This window comes from Rana temporaria, chromosome 12, assembly GCF_905171775.1.
Source record: "Rana temporaria chromosome 12, aRanTem1.1, whole genome shotgun sequence".
Lineage (NCBI taxonomy): Eukaryota > Metazoa > Chordata > Amphibia > Anura > Ranidae > Rana > Rana temporaria.
In genome coordinates, this window is record NC_053500.1 from 97,310,413 (window position 1) to 97,330,919 (window position 20,507).

A 20,507-nucleotide genomic window follows, 5' to 3' on the forward strand; every position below is an offset into this window, starting at 1 on the left:
TTTCTATTAAATCTTGTGGTTTTTAATCGATTCACACAAATTCTATCTCGCTCTCTGGAGTCCATACCTCTCTTAATATAAGACAGGACTTTGCTCGCTTTGGAAACCGCAGCTTAGCATTGCATGCCATTATTGAGCTTATGATCTACCAAAAACCCCAGATCCTTCACTACAGATCCCTCCAGTTGTACTCCCCCTAGCATGTATGATGCATGCATATTCTTAGCCCCCAAGTGCATAACTTTACATTTATCAACATTAAACCTCATCTGTCACTTAGTCGCCCAATTAGACAGAGCATTGAGGTCAGCCTGTAAATTGGCGACATCCTCCAAGGACGTTATTCCACTGCATAGCTTGGTGTCATCTGCAAAGACAGAAATTTTACTTTTGATCTCAGACCCAATATCATTTATAAAGATATTAAAAAGTAAGGGTCCCAACACTGAACCTTGGGGTACACCACTGATAACCTTAGACCATTCAGAGTAAGAATCATTAACCATTACACTCTGAATTCTGTCTTTTAGACATTTTTTTTCTATCCATTTACAAACTGATATTTCCAATCCTGTAGACTTTACCTTACACATGAGCCGTATCGAACGCTTTTGCAAAATTCAAGTATACCACGTCCACGCCTCTGTCCAAGGTTTTATTTACCTCTTCATAAAAAGAAATCAGGTTTGTCCGACAACTTCTGTCTTTCATGAATCCATGCCGTATATTGCTTAAATAGTTTTCCCTGCAAGAACTCCTCTGTGTGGTCTTTTATTAATCTCTCCAGTATCTTCCCAACCATAGAAGTTAAACTAACAGGTCTATAGTTACTTGGTAAAGACTTTGTTCCCTTTTTAAATATGGGCACCACATTGGCCCTGCGCCAATCCAGTGGTACTATTCCTGTCATTAATGAGTCCCTATATATTAGATACATTGGCTTTGAAATGATAGAGCTCAATTCTTTTAGCATCTGTGGGTGGATGCCATCTGGTCCAGGTGCTTTATCCACCTTTATTCTGTCTAAATATTTCTGGACTATATCACTTTTGAGCCATTGTGTATCATTTGGGACTTTGTCACTACCACCCCCATTATGGACATGAGCTCCCCCATGCTCCTTTGTATACACAGAGCCAAAGTATTTAATACATTTGCCTTCTCTTTTGTCCCCAGTCACCCATTCTAGATTATTTAGTAAAGGGCCTACATGCTCAGACTTGACCTTTTTAATATATTTGAAGAATTTCTTGGGGTTTGTCCTACTATCTTTTGCAATCTGGTCGTTCATTTTGAGTTTTTGCATCCTTGATTTCCTTTTTACATATCCTGTTATATTTTTTGTAACATTTAAACAACACTAGTGTTCCTTCATTTTTATTTTTAAAAGCTCTTTTCTTATAGTTTATAGCTTTTTTTTTTACTTTGGGCGTGAGCCACATAGGTTTTATTTTTATCCTTTTTTAGACTTATTGCCCATGGGAATATACTTTGCAGTGAGTTCAGTCTTTTTGAGGAATTCCCATTTTTGTTCTGTGCCCATTGATGCCAATATTCTCTCCCAGTCTAAGTCCTGGAGAACAGCCCTCATCCTTGAAAAATTTGCTCTCTTGAAATTACGTGTTTTTATCTTTCCCGTATGTGGTTTTTGCTTACAGCTAAAATCAAATTAAATCATGTTATGGCCACTGCTACCCAGGTGTTCTTTTATCTGAACATTAGTAATACGCTCTGCCTCTCATCTTTCTCTTGGCAATGCCCCATAGATTCAGGTCAGGCGAGTTTGGTGGCCAATCAAGCACAGTAATCCCACGGTCATTAAACCAGGTTTTGGTGTTTTTGGCAGTGTGAGCAGGTGCCAAGTCCTACTGGAAAATGAAGTCAGCATCCCCTTAGACCTCGTCTGGGGAAGGAAGCATGAAGTGCACCAATATCTCCTGGTAGACGGCTGTGTTGACCCTGGACTTAATGAAGCTCAATGGACCTACACCAGCAGATGACATGGCTACCAAAATCAACACAGACTGTGGAAACTTCACACTGGACTTCAAGCATCTTGCAGTGTTTGCGTCTCCATTCTTCCTCCATACTCTGGCTCCTTGGTTTCCAAATGAGATGCAAAATTTGCTCTCATCAGAAAAGAGGACTTTGGAACACTGAGCACCAGACCAGGTCCGTTCTTCTTTAGCCCAGGTAAAACGTTTGACGTCGTTTGTTGTTCAGGAGTGGCTGGACAAGAGGAATACAACATTTGAAGCCCATGTCCAGGGTCCATCTGTGTGTGGTGGCTCTTAATGAGGCCATTCAAAAGTCCAACACTATTGAATGGCCTTTTCCTGACAATCCTCTCCAGGTTGTGGTCATCCCTGCTGCTTGTGCACCTTTTTCTTCCACATAACTTTCTATTGATGTGCTTTGATACAGCACTTTGGGAACATCCAACTTATTTTGCAATTGCCTTTTGGAGGCTTTCCCTCCTTAGTTCACCTATATGTATGAGAATGTGACCAGTGCCAGCAGCTTATCTATATTTCTTTTGAATTTATTTTTGTGAACACACATGGTAAGGCGGTGCAGCTCTTGTTCTGGGACGCCGTTATATGACGGCATCCCAGAACGGGCGCTTTTTTGCGCCTGCAGCGCGTTTATCACGCGGCACGACCGTGATCTCTGTAAAGATCCACGTCCGCAGGTCCTTAACCATGTGATCGGCTGTGTCCAATCAGAGCCGGTCACATGTAAACACGGAGATGCGGGTAATGGGCTCTCCTCACCTCACACTGACAGTGTGTGGTGAAGAGAGCCGATCAGCAGCATCCTCACCCATCAATGTCGCCTCATCAGTGAAGGTGAAAAATTACTTAGTTACAAAATTTACTGACGGAAAGCAAGTAAGAAACATTTTTTTATTTTTTTTAATAAACCCAGCAGTGATTAAATACCACCAAAAGAAAGCTCTATTTGTGTGAACAAAATGATAAAAAAAAAAAAACACAATAGTTTGGAGTACAGTGTAGCATGACATGTGCAACGTTGAAAGCCGAAAAACGGCTTGGGCAGGAAGGGGGTTTAAGTGCCTGGTAGGCAAGTGGTTAAACACACAACCGATGTTTAGTATTGCTTATGTCATGAGCGGACACAGCATTGATCAGTACTGGTCACTTACTGCTGCTTTTCAGGAAAGTAAGGGATCGATACAAATGAGGGGCTCACCAATCTGAAATACAAGCATTCCCCCTGCTTGCAGAGCCTGCCTGTCACTGATCCTCCTGACCTAACCCCCATTCTCAGCTGACACTGGCATTTTATGCCAATGCAAGCCGCTGTAGGGCCAATTCGCACAGTGTGCGATGACAGACGTTTCACTGCAATTGTGTCCCATTCACACTGCGCTGCTGCATATGGCTGCGTTAAAATGCAGACCTGCTGCATTTTAACACAGTGAACCATGCTAAATCTCATGAAAATTTTTAAATAAAAAATAGCGTAGGAGGCCATGTGATGGACTGAGTCGTGCACCACACTGCCACCTGCTACAGCCGGGAACAGACAGCTGCCAGAGCGGTAAAGCGCTCCAGCAGATCTCTGCTCCCATGTGAATGGTGTGAGGCCCGATTCCTAACAGAAATAAGATATACCTGTGCTCAAATCCTAAAAAGGGCCAGGGATCAGTACCGGTTTGCATCCCGGGGGTTAGGGACCCCTAGTCTAGATCAGCTGTTCCGAACAATGGGCTTGTGAGCCAGTTACTACCCCACTGGTTTCCGTGCAATAGCTTCTGCATTGAGAAGACCAGTGAAGGTCTACTGCATATTTGCAGTTCTGGGGTCTTCTATTGTTTCCACTGACACCAATGAGTGGTGAGGTCTTTTATTAATCTGATACAGAGTGACTAGAGTCCACCCCTCACACAGTGCGGTGACCAGCAAACTGGCCCTTAGTTTTAAAACTTCTGGGACCCCTGGTCAAGAAATTTAAGAGGCGATTTAACCCCTTCCATACAGGGCATTTTCACCCCCTTCCTGCCCAGACCAATTTTTAGTTTTCAGCACTGTTGCACTTTGAATGAAAATTGCGTGGTCATGCAACACTGTACCCAAACTAAATCTATGTTTTTTTCCCCCCACAAATAGAGCTTTCTTTTGGTGGTATTTGATCATCTCTGCGGTTTTTATTTTTTGCGCTATAAACAAAAGAAGAGCAACAATTTATAAAAAAAAAACCCACACAATATTTTTTACTTTTTTATTTAATAAATATCACAATAAAAAAAAAGAAAAAAAAAATGTTCTCAGTTTAGGCCGATGTATTTTTCTACATATTTCTGTAAAAAAAAAATATATATAATCACAATAATCGTATATTGATTGGTTTGCGCAAAAGTTATAGTGTCTACAAAATAGGTGATAGATTTAAATTTTTTTACTAGTATTTACTAGTATTGGCGATTTGTGATTTTTTTACTGTGACCGTGACATTGCGGCGAACACATCGGACACTTTTGACATGTTTTTGGGACCATTCACATTTATACAGCGATTAATGCTATAAATATGCATCGATTACTGTGTAAATGTGACTGGCAGGGAAGGGGTTAACCACTAGGGGGCGCTGAAGGGGTTAATATGTTCCCTAAGATGTGTTCTAACTGTAGTGGGGAGGGGACTCACAAGCGGAGGAGACCGGCGCGCACCCACCCTAGATCGCCGGGAACACAGGACGTCATATGACGTCCACCCGGATCGAGAGAGGGTTCCTACCGGCGTCATTTTACAATGCGCCGGTAGGGAAGTGGTTAAAAAGACTGTGGACATTAAAGGGGAGTGTTGATTAGTTACTAAACAAACTTCATTCCTTGCTCTGCTAATCTTTCTTAGCTTACATGTAGCTGCTTGTCTTGAAACACAAAGGGGAATGCCATAAATCCCCAATGACATTTTTCTGGCACTATGGGCAATGGCTTGTACCACATCCAAAAATCCCTGCCACCCATTTAAAGAAGCGCTCCAGTCATTTTTGTAATTATTAAGGCCTCATGCATGCCAGTAGCTTTGCAGTGAGTTTTTCAACTTTTTTCAACATTTTTTGCAATAGCGTTTATTCGCGTTTTGTCACTAAGCTTTTTTTTTTTCAGTGGTTCAAAAACGTTAAACACTGGTGAGTGACTTTTTGAGAGTTTATCAGCTTTCGAGTGTTTTTACAGCTAAAAAACGTCTCTCAGAACCCACTAGTTTTTTGTTTTTTTTTACTGCTCAAAAACTGCTGACACATAGGACAATATGGAGAGTTTAACTACTTCCCACCCTGCAGCCGACTATATACGGCCACAAGGTGGCTCTGTCCTGCCGGGAGGCCGTGGCTCTGTCTTGCCGGGAGGCCGTCTGTCCTGCCAGCGGCACATGTGCGCGCCCGCCGCGTCACACACATGCCGATGCACGTGCCTGGTGGCCGCGATGTCCGACAGGCACCCGCGATCGGCAGTCACAGAGCCAGGGACGTGGAGCTCTATGTGTAAACACAGAGCTCCACGTCCTGTCAGGGACAACCATCGGTCACCTCCTCAGTCAGTCCCCCTCCCCTACAGTAAGAATCACTCCCAGGGTACATATTTAACCCCTTGATGCCCCCCAGTGTTAACCCCTTCCCTGCCAGTCACATTTATAGAGTAACCAGTGCATTTGTATAGCAGTGTTTGCTGTATAAATGTGAATGGTCCCAAAAATGTGTCAAAAGTGTCCGATGTGTCCACCGTAATGTCACAGTCGTGACAAAAAAATAAATTAAAAAAAACGCAGATCGCCGCCATTACTAGTAAAAAATATAATAATAAAAAAAAAAAATAAGTAAAAGTAATGATTCTATCCCCTATTTTGTAGGCGTTCTAACGTTTGCGCAAACCAATCACTATACGCCTATTGCGATTTTTTTTTTTTTTTACCAAAAATATGTAGAACAATACGTATCGGCCTAAACTAAAAAAAAAATTTTTTTTTTTTTAATGGGATATTTATTATAAAAAAAAAAAATTGCCTTTTTTTCCAAAATTGTCGCTCTATTTTTGTTTATAGCGCAAAAAATTAAAACCGCACAGGTGATCAAATATCACCAAAAGAAAGCTCTATTTGTGAAAAAAATAAATAAATAAATAAAAATAAAAAAAGGGACGTCAATTTTGTTTGGGAGCCACGTCGCACAACTGTCATTCAAAGTGTGACAGTGCCGAAAGCTGAAATTTCGCCTGGGCAGGAAGGGGGTATATGTGCCCAGTAAGCAAGTGGTTAATGAGTGTAGGAAAAAAAAAACAAAAAAAAAATAAATAAAAAAAACACGTCTACTGCCAAAAACAGCTGCTGTAAAAACATTAAAAACGTCCAGTGTGCATGAGGCTAGTAGCTACAAAAAGTAGAGATGCACCAAAATTTTGGCGGCTGAAACATTTTGTCTAAAAAATGGTGTTATAAACATTTTGCCAATAAAAGTAAAAGGTGCCAATAATGGCACAGACACCGCAAGTGATTCTGCCACAATTTTACTATGTTTATGGTGTTTTCATAGGTCATGTGACTCAAAAGCCGCATCAAAAACGTAACAGGGGTGTGTTAGATACATTTTTCTTGAACTTTACTTGTGCTAAAAGGTGCCAATAATGGCACAAATTCTATTTAAAAATGTATATATTTTTTTAAAAATTGTAATTTTCCGTTTTCGGCCAAGTGCATCCTCCATTTTCAGCACCAAAATTTCCATTTAGTGCATTTCTAACAAAAAGTGTAGCTATTGACTCTCTAAAAACACACTCACTCCAGCGACGGGGTCACCCGAACAATCTCTTCCTCTCCCCAGCGCTGGCAATTTAACTGCGGGTACCCAAATGTGACAGCTTGCAGCTTCACAGCCAGGTGCGCACTGCACTATGCGCGAGTCGTGCTACTAGGGCTGCAACTAACGATTATTTTCATAATCGATTAGTTGGCCGATTATTGTTGTTTTGATTAATCTAATCGCCTTAAAAATAAAAATAGCATTTTTACATTTTTTTTGGGCCAATTTGTTGTTGGGCAGATTACAAAACACAAATTGGCGCAAAAACACATTACATGCTTTTCTGCAGCTTCTCCATTGAAGTATTTTGAACCAAAAAAAAAAAAAACAAAATAGCACCGTTTTGCATTAAAGTCCTTGCCCTTTCCAAATACGCAGCAGCTGAAAAAAAAAAAAATCATGGATGTGAATGTGTCCCATAGAAAAACATGTAAATGAACTGTAGTGCGTTTCTGCAAAAAGCACCAAAAACACAGAGGTGTGAACCCAGGCCCGAGATGTTTAGTAACATAATGGGGTTAAAAAAACAAAAATAAGTACAAAAAGAGCAAATAATCGCAACTGTAAGGGGTTCATTTTTTTTACTGTGGGACAGTGAAAGTAATATTTACAGTAGCGATTTGCTTTTTTGTACTATAAAGGGCTAATTTTAGTTTAACACCATTATGTTACTGGCCAATTAATCGATTATGAAAATTGAAATCGATTAATTTCATAATCGATTAGTTGTTTCGACCCTACGTGCTACACCTACTGAATGGTCGGACCTGTGACATGTTCCAGAAGGCTGCACGGGAGGGAGAGGAGAACTTTGCCTGAGCGAACCAAGCGGAAGTGGGTACTGTCAAATGTGGCATAGGAAGGGGGTGGGTGCATAAAGCAGAACTTCCCTTTTTGGGTGGAGCTCCCCTTTCAGTAGCTTAAAAGGAAAGGTCCAGCCAAAGCTTGTTTGGTTGTACTTCTCCTATGGATCACAGGAGTACAATTTGTTTTGCACTCCTGTGACCTCTTTTCAGCAGAGAGCAGGCTGATGTCCGCTCTCTGCTGACGTCACAGATGTCAGTCCAGGCAACAATAAAGACTGACATCTGGCTCAGCCTCTCATTGAGCTGCTGAGAGCCTGAGCTGGCCTCCCCTGCCCCCTCCACAGTCCAGCGCTCCAACGAGAGAGGAAGGAGATGACCAGAGAGCTGTGACAGTCTGCAGTTCTTTGCTCACGGAGCTCTGAAAACAGAGTGATCAGAGGCATTTGATCGCTTGGTTCTCAGAGCAGAGGCGCTGGGGGTCCAATGCTGCATCCACCTAGGCAAGTATCAATCTGAAAAAATAAAAATCTTTTACTTCCCTTAACGTGCGGCAAATTCAGAAAGTTCTATTGTAAAAATGTTTCTAAGTTGCGCTTTTAATGCGCCAAATTCACAAATCCCTCCAATTTTCATACAGTGCCTTGCGAAAGTATTCGGCCCCCCTTGAACTTTGCAACCTTTTGCCACATTTCAGGCTTCAAACATAAAGATATAAAACTAAGTTTTTTTGAAGAATCAACAACAAGTGGGACACAATCATGAAGTGGAACGAAATTTATTGCATATTTCAAACTTTTTTAACAAATAAAAAACTGAAAAATTGGGCGTGCAAAATTATTCAGCCCCTTTACTTTCAGTGCAGCAAACTCTCTCCAGAAGTTCAGTGAGGATCTCTGAATGATCCAATGTTAACCTAAATGACTAATGATGATAAATAGAATCCACCTGTGTGTAATCAAGTCTCCGTATAAATGCACCTGCACTGATAGTCTCAGAGGTCCGTTTAAAGCGCAGAGAGCATCATGAAGAACAAGAACACACCAGGCAGGTCCGAGATACTGTTGTGGAGAAGTTTAAAGCCGGATTTGGATACAAAAAGATTTCCCAAGCTTTAAACATCCCAAGGAGCACTGTGCAAGCGATAATATTGAAATGGGAGTATCAGACCACTGCAAATCTACGAAGACCTGGCCGTCCCTCTAAACTTTCAGCTCATACAAGGAGAAGACTGAGAAGATTGGAGCCAAATACAGGACCATTCTGGAAGAAAACCTGATGGAGTCTGCAAAAGACCTGAGACTGGAACGGAGATTTGTCTTCCAACAAGACAATGATCCAAAACATAAAGCAAAATCTACAATGGAATGGTTCACAAATAAACATATCCAGGTGTTAGAATGGCCAAGTCAAAGTCCAGACCTGAATCCAATCGAGAATCTGTGGAAAGAACTGAAAACTGCTGTTCACAAATGCTCTCCATTCAACCTCACTGAGCTCGAGCGGTTTTGCAAGGAGGAATGGGCAAAAATTTCAGTCTCTCGATGTGCAAAGCTGATAGAGACATACCCCAAGCGACTTACAGCTGTAATCGCAGCAAAAGGTGGCGCTACAAAGTATTAACTTAAGGGGGCTGAATAATTTTGCACGCCCAATTTTTCAGCTTTTTATTTGTTAAAAAAGTTTGAAATATCCAATAAATTTCGTTCCACTTCATGATTGTGTCCCACTTGTTGTTGATTCTTCAAAAAAACTTACAGTTTTATATCTTTATGTTTGAAGCCTGAAATGTGGCAAAAGGTCGCAAAGTTCAAGGGGGCCGAATACTTTCGCAAGGCACTGTATCTATGAAATGGAGGTAATTAAGACCAACTTTTAAAGGTTTATTCAGCTTCTCTGAAAAAATTTAAGCGTGAACACTTTACACCCTCGTCCCCACTGTACTTCTATGGGTAATGAACAGTCCAACAGATCATAGCGTTGTTCTGTGCCAGCACTGACCCGCCGCCATCCTCGGTTAGGGAATCGGGAAGTAAAGCTTTGCGGATTCACTGCCTGGTTCCCTACTGCGCATGCGTGAGTATCGCGCCGCCGCTGGGCCCCGCTCTCTCCTGGGAACAGCGTGTTTCCCAGAAGACAGCAGGGGCTGTGGGTAGGGGTATTCCCGGAAGTGGGTGCAAATACCTGTCTTAGACAGTTATCCCCCCCTGAAATGTGACACTGGAGGGGGGGGGAGGGTTCCGAACAGCGGAAGCTCCATTTTTTTTTTTTTTGTGTGGAGCTCCGCTTTAAAGCGGTGGTTCCCCTAAAAATAAACTTTTGACATTGCATTTGCTATAATAATTACAATTAGAATCGGCTGGTTTTATGTAAAAAATACCTCCGTACGTAGCGTTTGTTATATTCGTTCCCACCGCCACTTCCGGGTACGATGCTGGCGGTGGGCGTTCCTAATTGATGGACAGGCATCCGACCGACGCATCCATCGCGTCACGAGATGCCGAAAGAAGCCGAACGTTGGTGCGGCTCTATACGGCGCATGCCTGTCCATCAATAAGGAACGCCCACCGCCAGCATCGTACCCGGAAGTGGCGGTGGGAACGAATATACCACACGCTACGTACGGAGGTATTTTTTACATAAAACCAGCCGATTCTAATTGTAATTATTATAGCAAATGCAATGTCAAAAGTCCCAGGAGAGAGCGGGGCCCAGCGGCGGCGCGATACTCACGCATGCGCAGTAGGGAACCAGGCAGTGAATCCGCAAAGCTTTACTTCCCGATTCCCTAACCGAGGATGGCGGCGGGTGCAGTGGAGGGACGAGCAATTGCTCGGTCTTGGCTGATGACATCGCAGGCGCGCTGGACAGGTAAGTGTCCATTTTTTTTAAAAGTCAGCAGCTGCAGTATTTGTAGCTGCTGGCTTTAAAAAAAAAAAAAAAAATTATAATAATAATAAATTTCCAGCGGAACTTCTGCTTTAAGGATGCTGTCAACTCTTCACGGCCGACAGCCTAGTATCAACTAGTGACGCTAGATTGGCGGAGCTTGATGGGGAAAGCAAGACACTAGTGACCATATCAGGTCAATTTTCTCCTTGTTATTGACAGCAGACGGTGAATGGATTCTTTAGCCAATACTAGGTTGTCTATTGGCCAAGGATCCGCACACTGCCTGCTGACAAACAGAAAAGGAGTGGACCTGGTGGGTAACTAGTACCTTAGCTTCCCCTTCAGGTTTTCCCACCCTGCTTCAAACTCCCCACCACTGCACTGTCTGTGTGATAGCGGCGAGGAGGAAGCTCATCGTAAAGATACTCAAACCTCTTTGCATGCACAAGATTCATGTACCTGTTTATAACGGGTACAAGAATCTGTCGCCCGAACTGAGGCATACCAGAATTCAGAGAGAAGAGGTGCAAGATATCCAGAATATCACTTAAAATCTTCTTACTTTCTTCTTCAAAAAAAAATAAAAAAAATCCCAGAGAACTCCAAGCTTAGTCAATTAACACTGAAATCTTTTTGTGCAACAGGTCTAATGTTCCAACATGTAAAAAATGGGTACGATCTCTAAAACAAATATGTAAACTTACTGACATACAGACATACATGCATTCAGAGAAACACACAAGACTATTCAACAGAACAGAAGCTAGTCATAAAAAGATGTTTAGTGGATTGAGGAGGCTGGAGTTGTTACTGGAAGATTTTGTAGCCCTGGGAAAGTGAACTCTAAGGGTCAAGCTAAGCAAGGGTGGATCGACGAGGCTACTTAACCCCTTTAAAACACATACATGCTTCAACTCTTCAGCTCTCAAATGAAACATGAAGCCAGCCAGCTTTGACCCATTAATGCACAGCTTGTCCTGCAAATTACCATTAAAAACCCATCATAAATCATATCTCACCAACACCTGGTAATGGTAAAATGCATAAGTCAAACATGACAGCAACATTACTGTTTTAGATTTATAGCCTGACAAATAAAATGCAATATAAACCTTTCTTGTGTAAAGGTACACTGCCTAAGTCCGAACCACTATGTACTTACTACTGGGGGTAGTAAAGAATTCAAGAGCATCGTAGATGTGGGGGCAGTGGCTTAGGAAATGAAAGAGTTAACACTGGGAAAAAATTTGCATTTGTGGAGATGATGCCAGGATGGACGGACTTCCGCATACATGGCGGCTAGCAGGGGGAGGGAGGAAACCATCATTCACACAGGCTGGGGGCACTACACTCATGAAGCAACAAGGGATAGAGACGTTGCAGTTGCAAAACAATCACGTACAGTCCTATCAACTGCAATAAGGCACTTGTGATGTGAGCTACCCATAAGAATGTTGTACAGAGTCATAAAACAAACAAAAAAAAGATATCTAAAAGAGAATAACAGTCAAACAGCTCTAGACAATCAAAGCCAAATAAATTAAAACAAGCATGTTCCTGCAAAGTAGAATAAAAACTTTGCTTCAATACAAAAAAAAATGCTGCTATATCTTTACCAGATCCATGGCACATAACATACTTTTGATTAGTTAGTTGTTTAAATGTGCAAAGAAAATTAAGTGCCCATTAATGCACCTATTGTGCGTATGCTGGCCATACACTCCACGAAAAATCGTCCGAACGAACTTTGGAAAAATGAAAGTTCGTTCGTGAGCGCAAACGATAGTGCCATCATGTATTGACCGATAAATCGTTCAGTGGACATGAGAAAAAAAAAAAAAAAAGGTTCGGACAGGAAACACATTAACTTCCCCTATTTATCGTTCGTTCGGCAGAAAATTTCCAAACTTGTCCTTCGTTTTTTTGGCTCAAAAACGTCCAAACGATTATCGATTTTGTGACCATTAACTGGCCGAAAAACGAAAGATCTTTCTTAACGCCTGAGTGTCGGCCGAATTTTCGTATAGTGTATGGCCAGCATAAGACATGTTTATTGTGCTGGACAAGTTTGCATTGCGTAAAAAAAATATATAAAAAATAATAAAAAACCCTCTGTGTTGGTTTTCTATTGTATGGAGTCTTGTACTATCAATTGGGCTGGAAGAACTTTGTAAACATCATAGGGGTGTGTGTGTGTGGTGCATTTACATGGAGATGAATGGAGGGATTTGGGGGGGAGCGGTAAAGCCAGCCGAAAATACATGTTAGATCAATTTTGGCTTGACGCAACCGTGTGAACAACACTAGCCACTGCAACGCACACAATTTTGACTGTCGTGCATGGGTAGCAAAAATACTACTTAAACTCCTTTTGATGCTAGGGTAAATTTAGCCTTTATAAAAAAAAAAAAAAGGGAGGGATGAAGAATCTTAAAATGTTATAACTAGAGTTGAGCGGACACCTGGATGTTCGGGTTCGAACTTTAAAAATGAAAAAGTTCGGGTTCGGGAACCCAAACCCCATTGAAGTCAATTGGACACGGACTTTTAGTAAAAAAAAAAAAAAAAAAATAATATGCAGAGGTCCCCCCAAATTCAATAACCAGACCCTTTAGGTCTGGTATGGATATTAAGGGGAACCCCACCGTCAATTTAAAAAAAGAAAATGACGTGGGGTTCCCCCTAAATATCCATAACCAGACCCTTCAGGTCTGGTGTGGATTTTAAGGGGAACTCCACCCCAAATTTTAAAAAAAATGGCGTGGAGCCCCTTGACGGCGGAGTTCCCCTTAATATCCATACCAGACCTAAAGGGTCTGGTTATTGAATTTGGGGGGACTTCAGCGCATTTTTTTCCCCGAACTCCAAACCCAAACTTTCAGCAATTATTCGGGTTAGGGTAAAACCCAAAGTCCATACCGAACTTTACAGTTCGGGTTCGCTCAACTCTAGTTATAACTAAAATAGAAGGCTTAAAAAATAATAAAAAAATTGAAAAAAAGATTAGAAAATATTTATACTTATGTGAATGTACAATATATGTAAAATTCCTACGCAAATTGTCAGCGTTGTATAAAATACCTATATTTATAAATAGAGAGAGGATTTATACTATTACCTAATAAATGGAAGATATGAAAATATTATTGATAAATAAATGAAGAAGGATCAGAACAGACAAGACAGCTGTGTTGTGCTGGAGCAACAGCCTTCCAGGTCCATATAAAGGTGTCAGGATATAGAATGGGGAACATAAATGATGCAGGGCCTCCAGGTAACTAAATATCAGCAGCAGGAGGACCATATACAATTCTGGGTCTATGCAAGAGATAATCTACAAAATGGGCATTCCTGAGTAAGACGGTTGGGAGCAATGTCCTTGACTTTTTTTGGTATGTATTGTGTATGACTAATATGTGGAGAATTCATAGAAATGCTGTGAATGGTGAAAATAGATGTGGTGCAGCACGAGAGGTTTAGCTGAAAGGGTGCTTACCTTTTCAGCTAAACCTCTCATGTGCTGCACCACATCTATTTTCACCATGGTATGGTAATGCTTATACCATATACATCATTTGATAATGGAACAGTCATGGCACACCAATGCACAGCCATCATGGAATGCAACCCATGGCCTACAATGATTGTATACTGTACAACCTAATACACACAACAGTCATACTGCAGGTAACAGATACACGGCTTATTGTGTAGAAATTGACAGTGACACACGCTGAACAACATAGATTGGACTGTGCACAATACGTGTAATTGGACCCATGATACATCTGCTGGGCCCATATAATGGGAAGAGGGCCCATACGTGACCTGTATTACAAGACACACTGGGTGGGTAAGGCGGATAATTACCTTGTCCAGGCAGTTGACTTTCTCAGTCGGGTAGACAATCTTGCCGCAGCGGGCACAGCTCGGGTTCATAATGTCAGATATGGAGAGTTTGCTTAATGGTAGTGTGCTGGCTGTCTCTTACAACCCGTCCGGTTCCCTTCTCTCTTCAGAACACTTCAACAGTCTCTTCTTAGCGGTCTCTGACTGTCTCTTTGCCGCGCTGTCCGTGACAAACATAGGAGGGGCGGGGGCGCGAGAACGTGCAGAGAGCGGGAGCGCGCTTCTGCTCAGGGCGTTTCTTGGTGGTGTGGGAGTGTGCGCGTTGTTGGACTAAAAGGCACGAGAGAGCTGATGTTATCATACCATCATTTCTTTTCTCATACAATGTAACCTTTGTATGTATATTGATAAGGTATATAGTATATGAACGGTGTGCTGTCAAGGAAGGTTAGTTATATTAATGTTGCCTTGATTTCCAACAGTTGGTATAGCTCAGTGGTAGAGCATTCGACTGCAGATCGAGAGGTCCCTGGTTCAAATCCGGGTGCCCCCTCAAATTTTTTTCTCATTATTTGTTCAATTCAGACTGCAAAGATTATGATTTTGTATTAAATTGTTACTAAACCCAGAAGCCTGCATTCACTATATCTGGTCTCCCACAAAACATGGAAATTCAAATGCTATATATTTAGTAAATATAAACTGCTACATAATTTAAAGCGGAGTTCCACCTAAAAATGGAACTTCCGCTTAACCCACTCCATGCCCCCTTACATGCCACATTTGGCATGTAATTTTTTTGGGAGGGGGAGTGGGGGCTTCAGGAGAAGTGGGACTTCCTGTCCCACTTCCTCTTTCCGCCGAGGGGCTGGTAAGGCGAATAGCTTAATCGCCTTATTGCAGCCCCTCCCTGTAGGCGAGCGCCTGTCCAATCGGACGGCACCGCTCCGCTTGCACATGCGCATTGCCGCTCGCGCATGCGCAGTGGGTACCAGGCCGTGAAGCCGAAAGCTGTCACTGCCGGGTGCCCACACTAGGAATGAAGACGGCCGGCAAGGGGGGGCGAGGAGCGAAGCCCCGGCCGGCGCATCGCTGCAACCGTGGAGCAGAGAAGTGTCTGTTTATTAAAAGCCAGCAGCTACACTTTTTGTAGCTGCTGACTGTTAATGAACTTAAAAAAAGGCTGGAACACCCTTTTAAGAGCCGTTTCACACTGCGGCGGCACGACTTCGGGGGCGACTCTGCAATACAAGTCAATTCAAATCGCCCCGAGCCGCCCCCGAAGTCGTACAAGAACCTTTTTCTAAGTCGGAGCGACTTGCGTCGCTCCTATCAGAACGGTTCTATTGTACAGAATGGGACGCGACTTGTCAGGCGGCTGAGCCTGACAGCTGAGCCGCCTGACGAGTCGCCCCAGTGTGAACCAGCTCTAATATGGAAATGCAATATATTTAGTAAATATAAACTGCTACATATGCAGCGTCCCACTCAGGACATGTGGGAACTGCAAAAGTATTACTTATTTGTCATTGCTATATTGCATGTCATTTTAAATTGCTACACCTGTGTTATCCCTGTTCATAGGCTGGTCAAGTGTGCTTCATACTTCCCACCACAAGATGGGGATAGCACCACTCTGGGATATCTATCCCAGCTCAGGTTATCCGTGGTCAGTTGTTCAGTTCAGGAAGAGAGTGTGCAGAGAGAAAGCAGAATGTGAAGGTGAGAGAAGGTCAGTCCAGAGAAGGGACAAATTGGAACTGCTAAAATCAAAGGATAACAGCCAGTAATCGGCAGCAAAGACCTTTGAGTATAAAGGTGAAGGATTTCTTAGCCACCGGCAACCTCACCAATGTCACTGGATTCAAAAGGGACCAGAACAAGTAAGCATTATACTGAACCACAGGCCACAGCCATTATACTGAACCACAGCCTGAGTCCAGGCCTACTAAAGCCTATTAGCAGTGGATCAGAAGAATTCCTCTATTTACCCGGAGACTGTATTCTAACTGGATGTTTGTACTGCAACCAAAACCAATCGCAGCAACCAAAACCAATCGCAGTAAGAGTTGTATCCTACCACTGTCTATCTCATTCTTCAACATTGCTACTACAACTGGTTGTACTACCAATAACGGTACTGGCGTCACGGCAAATACCATCAAGGGACCCAGCCGCCACAAGCACTCTAAACACCCCTGTCATCACAGGCACCTGAACCACCATCTTGGCTGGCGTTTCCCTATCGCAGAGCGTGCCCCGGAGGATTTCGTGCTGTCTTCCCTTTCACTGTGCGACCGGCCCACGGAGGCTTTCTGCTAACCGTGAGTAAACCGATGAATTGTATTATTGCTGTCTCTCATCGGTCCACCGTGCACCTCACGTGTTCCCCTGCGGTTCTGGCTCGTCGCACATACCTTTTCTTATCAGCAGTATATTGCAGTCTTGTGACTTCTATCAGTGTCTGGCTGAGCACTGGTTAAAGCTTGTAGGCAGGGCCGATCCTAGGGTCACAGACGCCTGGGTGCAGAAATATTTCAGGCGCCCCACATGCGCATGGTCATCTTACCAACTCCTCCCCTTTACAATTGTTTCTATGGCAATGACTCAAACACAGAGATGCTCCCCTAAAAAGTCTTTGTTACCCTGGGATCCTCCCATGATCTTTTAACAATAAAGAAAATACTGGAAGAGCATACACTAATGGGACCTCTGATGCACACAGAGAGGGCTTCTGTTAGAAAGAGCTCAGAGACATAGTACAGGAGATGGTCAGAGACTGCAGACATGATACAGGAGATGGTCAGAGACTGTAGACATGATACAAGAGACGGTCAGAGACTGCAATCATGGTACAGGAGATGGTCAGAGAGTGCAGCCATATTACAGGAGACGGTCAGAGAGTGTAGACATATTACAGGAAACGGTCAGAGACTGGAGATATAATACAGGAGATGATCAGAGACTGCAGACATACTACAGGAGATGATCAGAGACTGGAGCTATAACACAGGAGATGGTCAGGGACTGGAGATATAATACAGGAGATGGTCAGAGACTGCAGACATACTACAGGAGATGGTCAGAGACTGCAGACATACTACAGGAGATGGTCAGAGACTGCAGATATAATACAGGAGATGGTCAGAGACTGCAGTTCCTATGGACATTAGTAGATAATGGCTGATCGCCCTCTCACCTGACCCAGAGATACAGCAACAACGGTTCCTCTGATCCGGAGTTGACTCACTCTGAATTGCCGTGGCGACTCCGCTGGGTAGAGCCCAGATCTGTATTCTGGCAATGACTCCAATCCTTTCTCCACCAGGGATGGTGCTAGGCTGTGTGGCTTTCACTCTGGTGGCGGATGGCAGTGGGGTTCTCTCTCTGATGGTGTTCTCTCAGCACTTTCCTCTCCCTCTGGAGGCCTGGGTGCACTTCCCTGAAAGCTTTCCTGGGCTCCTCGCCTTCTCTCTCTCTCTCTCTCTCTCTCTCTCTCTCTCCCATTTAGCTGGGCATGCTGTGTGGGCTGCAGTCTCTTTGTTACAGTGGGGCTGCCAGTCCTCAGGACTATATGTCCCACAATCCTCTTCTCTGCTCCTTTTTCTATTCTATTTCTTCCCTGGCTGATATGGAGGCAGGGGAAGAAACATAGTGGGCGGCTGTGCTGGCAAGAGCTGCTCACTAGTACAGCATCGCGCGTGAGGAGGAGGAGAGAGAGAAAGGGAGGGGGGAGGGGAGAAGGAGGGGGAAAAGAAGAGCCCACAGCTGCAGTAGCGTCACTAGGGTTGGTGTCACCCGGTGCGGTAAAACATGGTGTCACCCCCCCTTCCACCACCTATAATAGCCCCTCAGTACAGACTCCCCCAACTAAGTATAGACCCTCTCCGTCAGTGCAGACTCCCCACTAAGTATAAACCCCACCCTCAGTACAGACCCCCCTCCATCAGTATAGACCCCCCAGGACAAACCACCCCCTCCATTAGTACAGACCCCCCTTCATTAGTACAGACCCCTCTCAGGACAAACCACCCCCTCCATTAGTACAGACCACCCAGGACTAACCACCCCCTCTATTAGTACAGACCACCCCTCTAGTAGTACAGACCCCCCCAGGACAACCCCCCTCCATTAATACAGACCCCAGGACAAACCAATCCCCCTCCATTAGTACAGACCCCCAGGACAAACCCCCCCCATTAGTACAGACCCCCCCAGGACAACCCCCCCATTAGTACAGACCCCCCAGGACAAACCAATCCCCCTCCATTAGTACAGACTCCCTAGGACAAACCCCCCCCCCATTAGTACAGACTCCCCAGGACCACCCCTCATTAGTACAGACCCCCCAGGACAAACCCCTCCTCCATTAGTACAGATTCCTATCCTATCCTATTACAGACTCCCCCCAAGACAGACCCCACCATTAGTACAGATTCCCCCCAAGACAGACCCCCCATTCGTACAGACCCCACCAGGAGGACAAACCCCCCCTCTCCATTAGTACAGACCCCCCCAGGACAACCCCCCCATTAGTACAGACCCCCCAGGACAACCCCCCCCCCATTAGTACAGACCTCCAGGACAAACCCCCCCATTAGTACAGACTCCCCCCAGGACAAACCAACCCCCCTCCATTAGTACAGACTCCCCAGGACAACCCCCCCAATAGTACAGACCCCCCAGGACAACCCCCATTAGTACAGACCCCCCAGGACAAACCCCGCATTAGTACAGACCCCCAGGACAAACCCCCTCCATTAGTACAGATTCCTATTAGTACAGACTCCCCCCAAGACAGACCCCCTCCATTAGTACAGACCCCCCCTCAGGACAAACCCCCGCCTCCATTAGTACAGACCCCCCCTCAGGACAAACCTCCCGCCTCCATTAGTACAGACCCCCCCTCAGGACAAACCTCACGCCTCCATTAGTACAGACCCCCCCTCAGGACAAACCTCCCGCCTCCATTAGTACAGACCCCCCCTCAGGACAAACCTCACGCCTCCATTAGTACAGACCCCCCCTCAGGACAAACCTCCCGCCTCCATTAGTACAGACCCCCCCTCAGGACAAACCTCCCGCCTCCATTAGTACAGACCCCCCCCTCAGGACAAACCTCCCGCCTCCATTAGTACAGACCCCCCCTCAGACAAACCTCCCGCCTCCATTAGTACAGACCCCCCCTCAGGACAAACCTCCCCCCTCCATTAGTACAGACCCCCCCTCAGGACAAACCTCCCCCCTCCATTAGTACAGACCCCCCCTCAGGACAAACCTCCCCCCTCCATTAGTACAGACCCCCCTCAGGACAAACCACTCTCCTCCATTAGTACAGACCTCTCCAGGACAACTCCCCCAATTATTACAGACCCCCCAGGACAAACCCCCCCATTAGTACAGACCCCCCTCAGGACAAACCACCCCCCCTCCATTGGTACAGACCCCTCCAGGACAACCCCTCCATTAGTACAGACTCCCCCCAGGGCAACCCCCCTCCATTAATACAGACCCCCAGCACAAACAACCCCCCCTCCATTAGTACAGACCCCCCTCAGGACAAACCACCCCCCCCCATTAGTACAGACTCCCCAGGGCAAACCCCCCTCTATTAGTACAGACCCCCCAGGACAACCCCCCATTAATACAGACTACCCCAAGACAACCCCTCATTAGTACAGACTCCCACAGGACAAAACCCCCTCCATTAGTACTGACCCCTCCATGACAACCCCCCCCCTCTAGTAATACAGACCCCTCCAGGACAAACCACCCCCCTCCATTAGTACAGACCCCCCAGGACAACCCTCTCCATTAGTACAGACCCCCAGGACAAACCACCCCCCTCCATTAGTAAAGATCCCCCAGGACAAACCACCCCCCTTCTATTAGGACAGACCCCCCAGGACAAACCACCCCCCTCCATTAGTACAGACTCAACCAGGAAAAAAAAACATTAGTACAGACCCCCAGGACAAACCCCCCATTAGTGCAGACCCCCAGGACAAACCACCCCATTGGTACGGATCCCCCAGTACAAAACCCCTCATTAGGACAAACCCCCCATTAGTGCAGACCCCCCAGGACAAACTCCCCATTAGTGCAGACCCCCAGGACAAACCACCCCATTAGTACAGACCC

At 44.7% G+C, this 20,507-nt stretch overlaps 1 protein-coding gene and 1 non-coding gene across 2 annotated transcripts in view; one reads left to right on the plus strand and one right to left on the minus strand.

Annotated features, from left to right (window-relative positions):
- Positions 1–14,631, minus strand: part of LASP1 (LIM and SH3 protein 1) — a 271,510-nt gene extending 256,879 nt beyond the window's left edge. The window contains exon 1 of the mRNA XM_040329778.1: positions 14,388–14,631. Within this exon, the coding sequence (XP_040185712.1) occupies positions 14,388–14,456 (69 nt within the window). The 5' untranslated portion in view covers positions 14,457–14,631. The remainder of the gene's footprint in view (positions 1–14,387) is intronic.
- Positions 14,632–14,847: 216 nt separating this feature from the next.
- On the plus strand, positions 14,848–14,919 carry TRNAC-GCA. The gene has a single exon. It is a non-coding gene; the product is annotated as a tRNA-Cys (tRNA).
- The last annotated feature ends 5,588 nt before the right edge of the window (positions 14,920–20,507 follow it).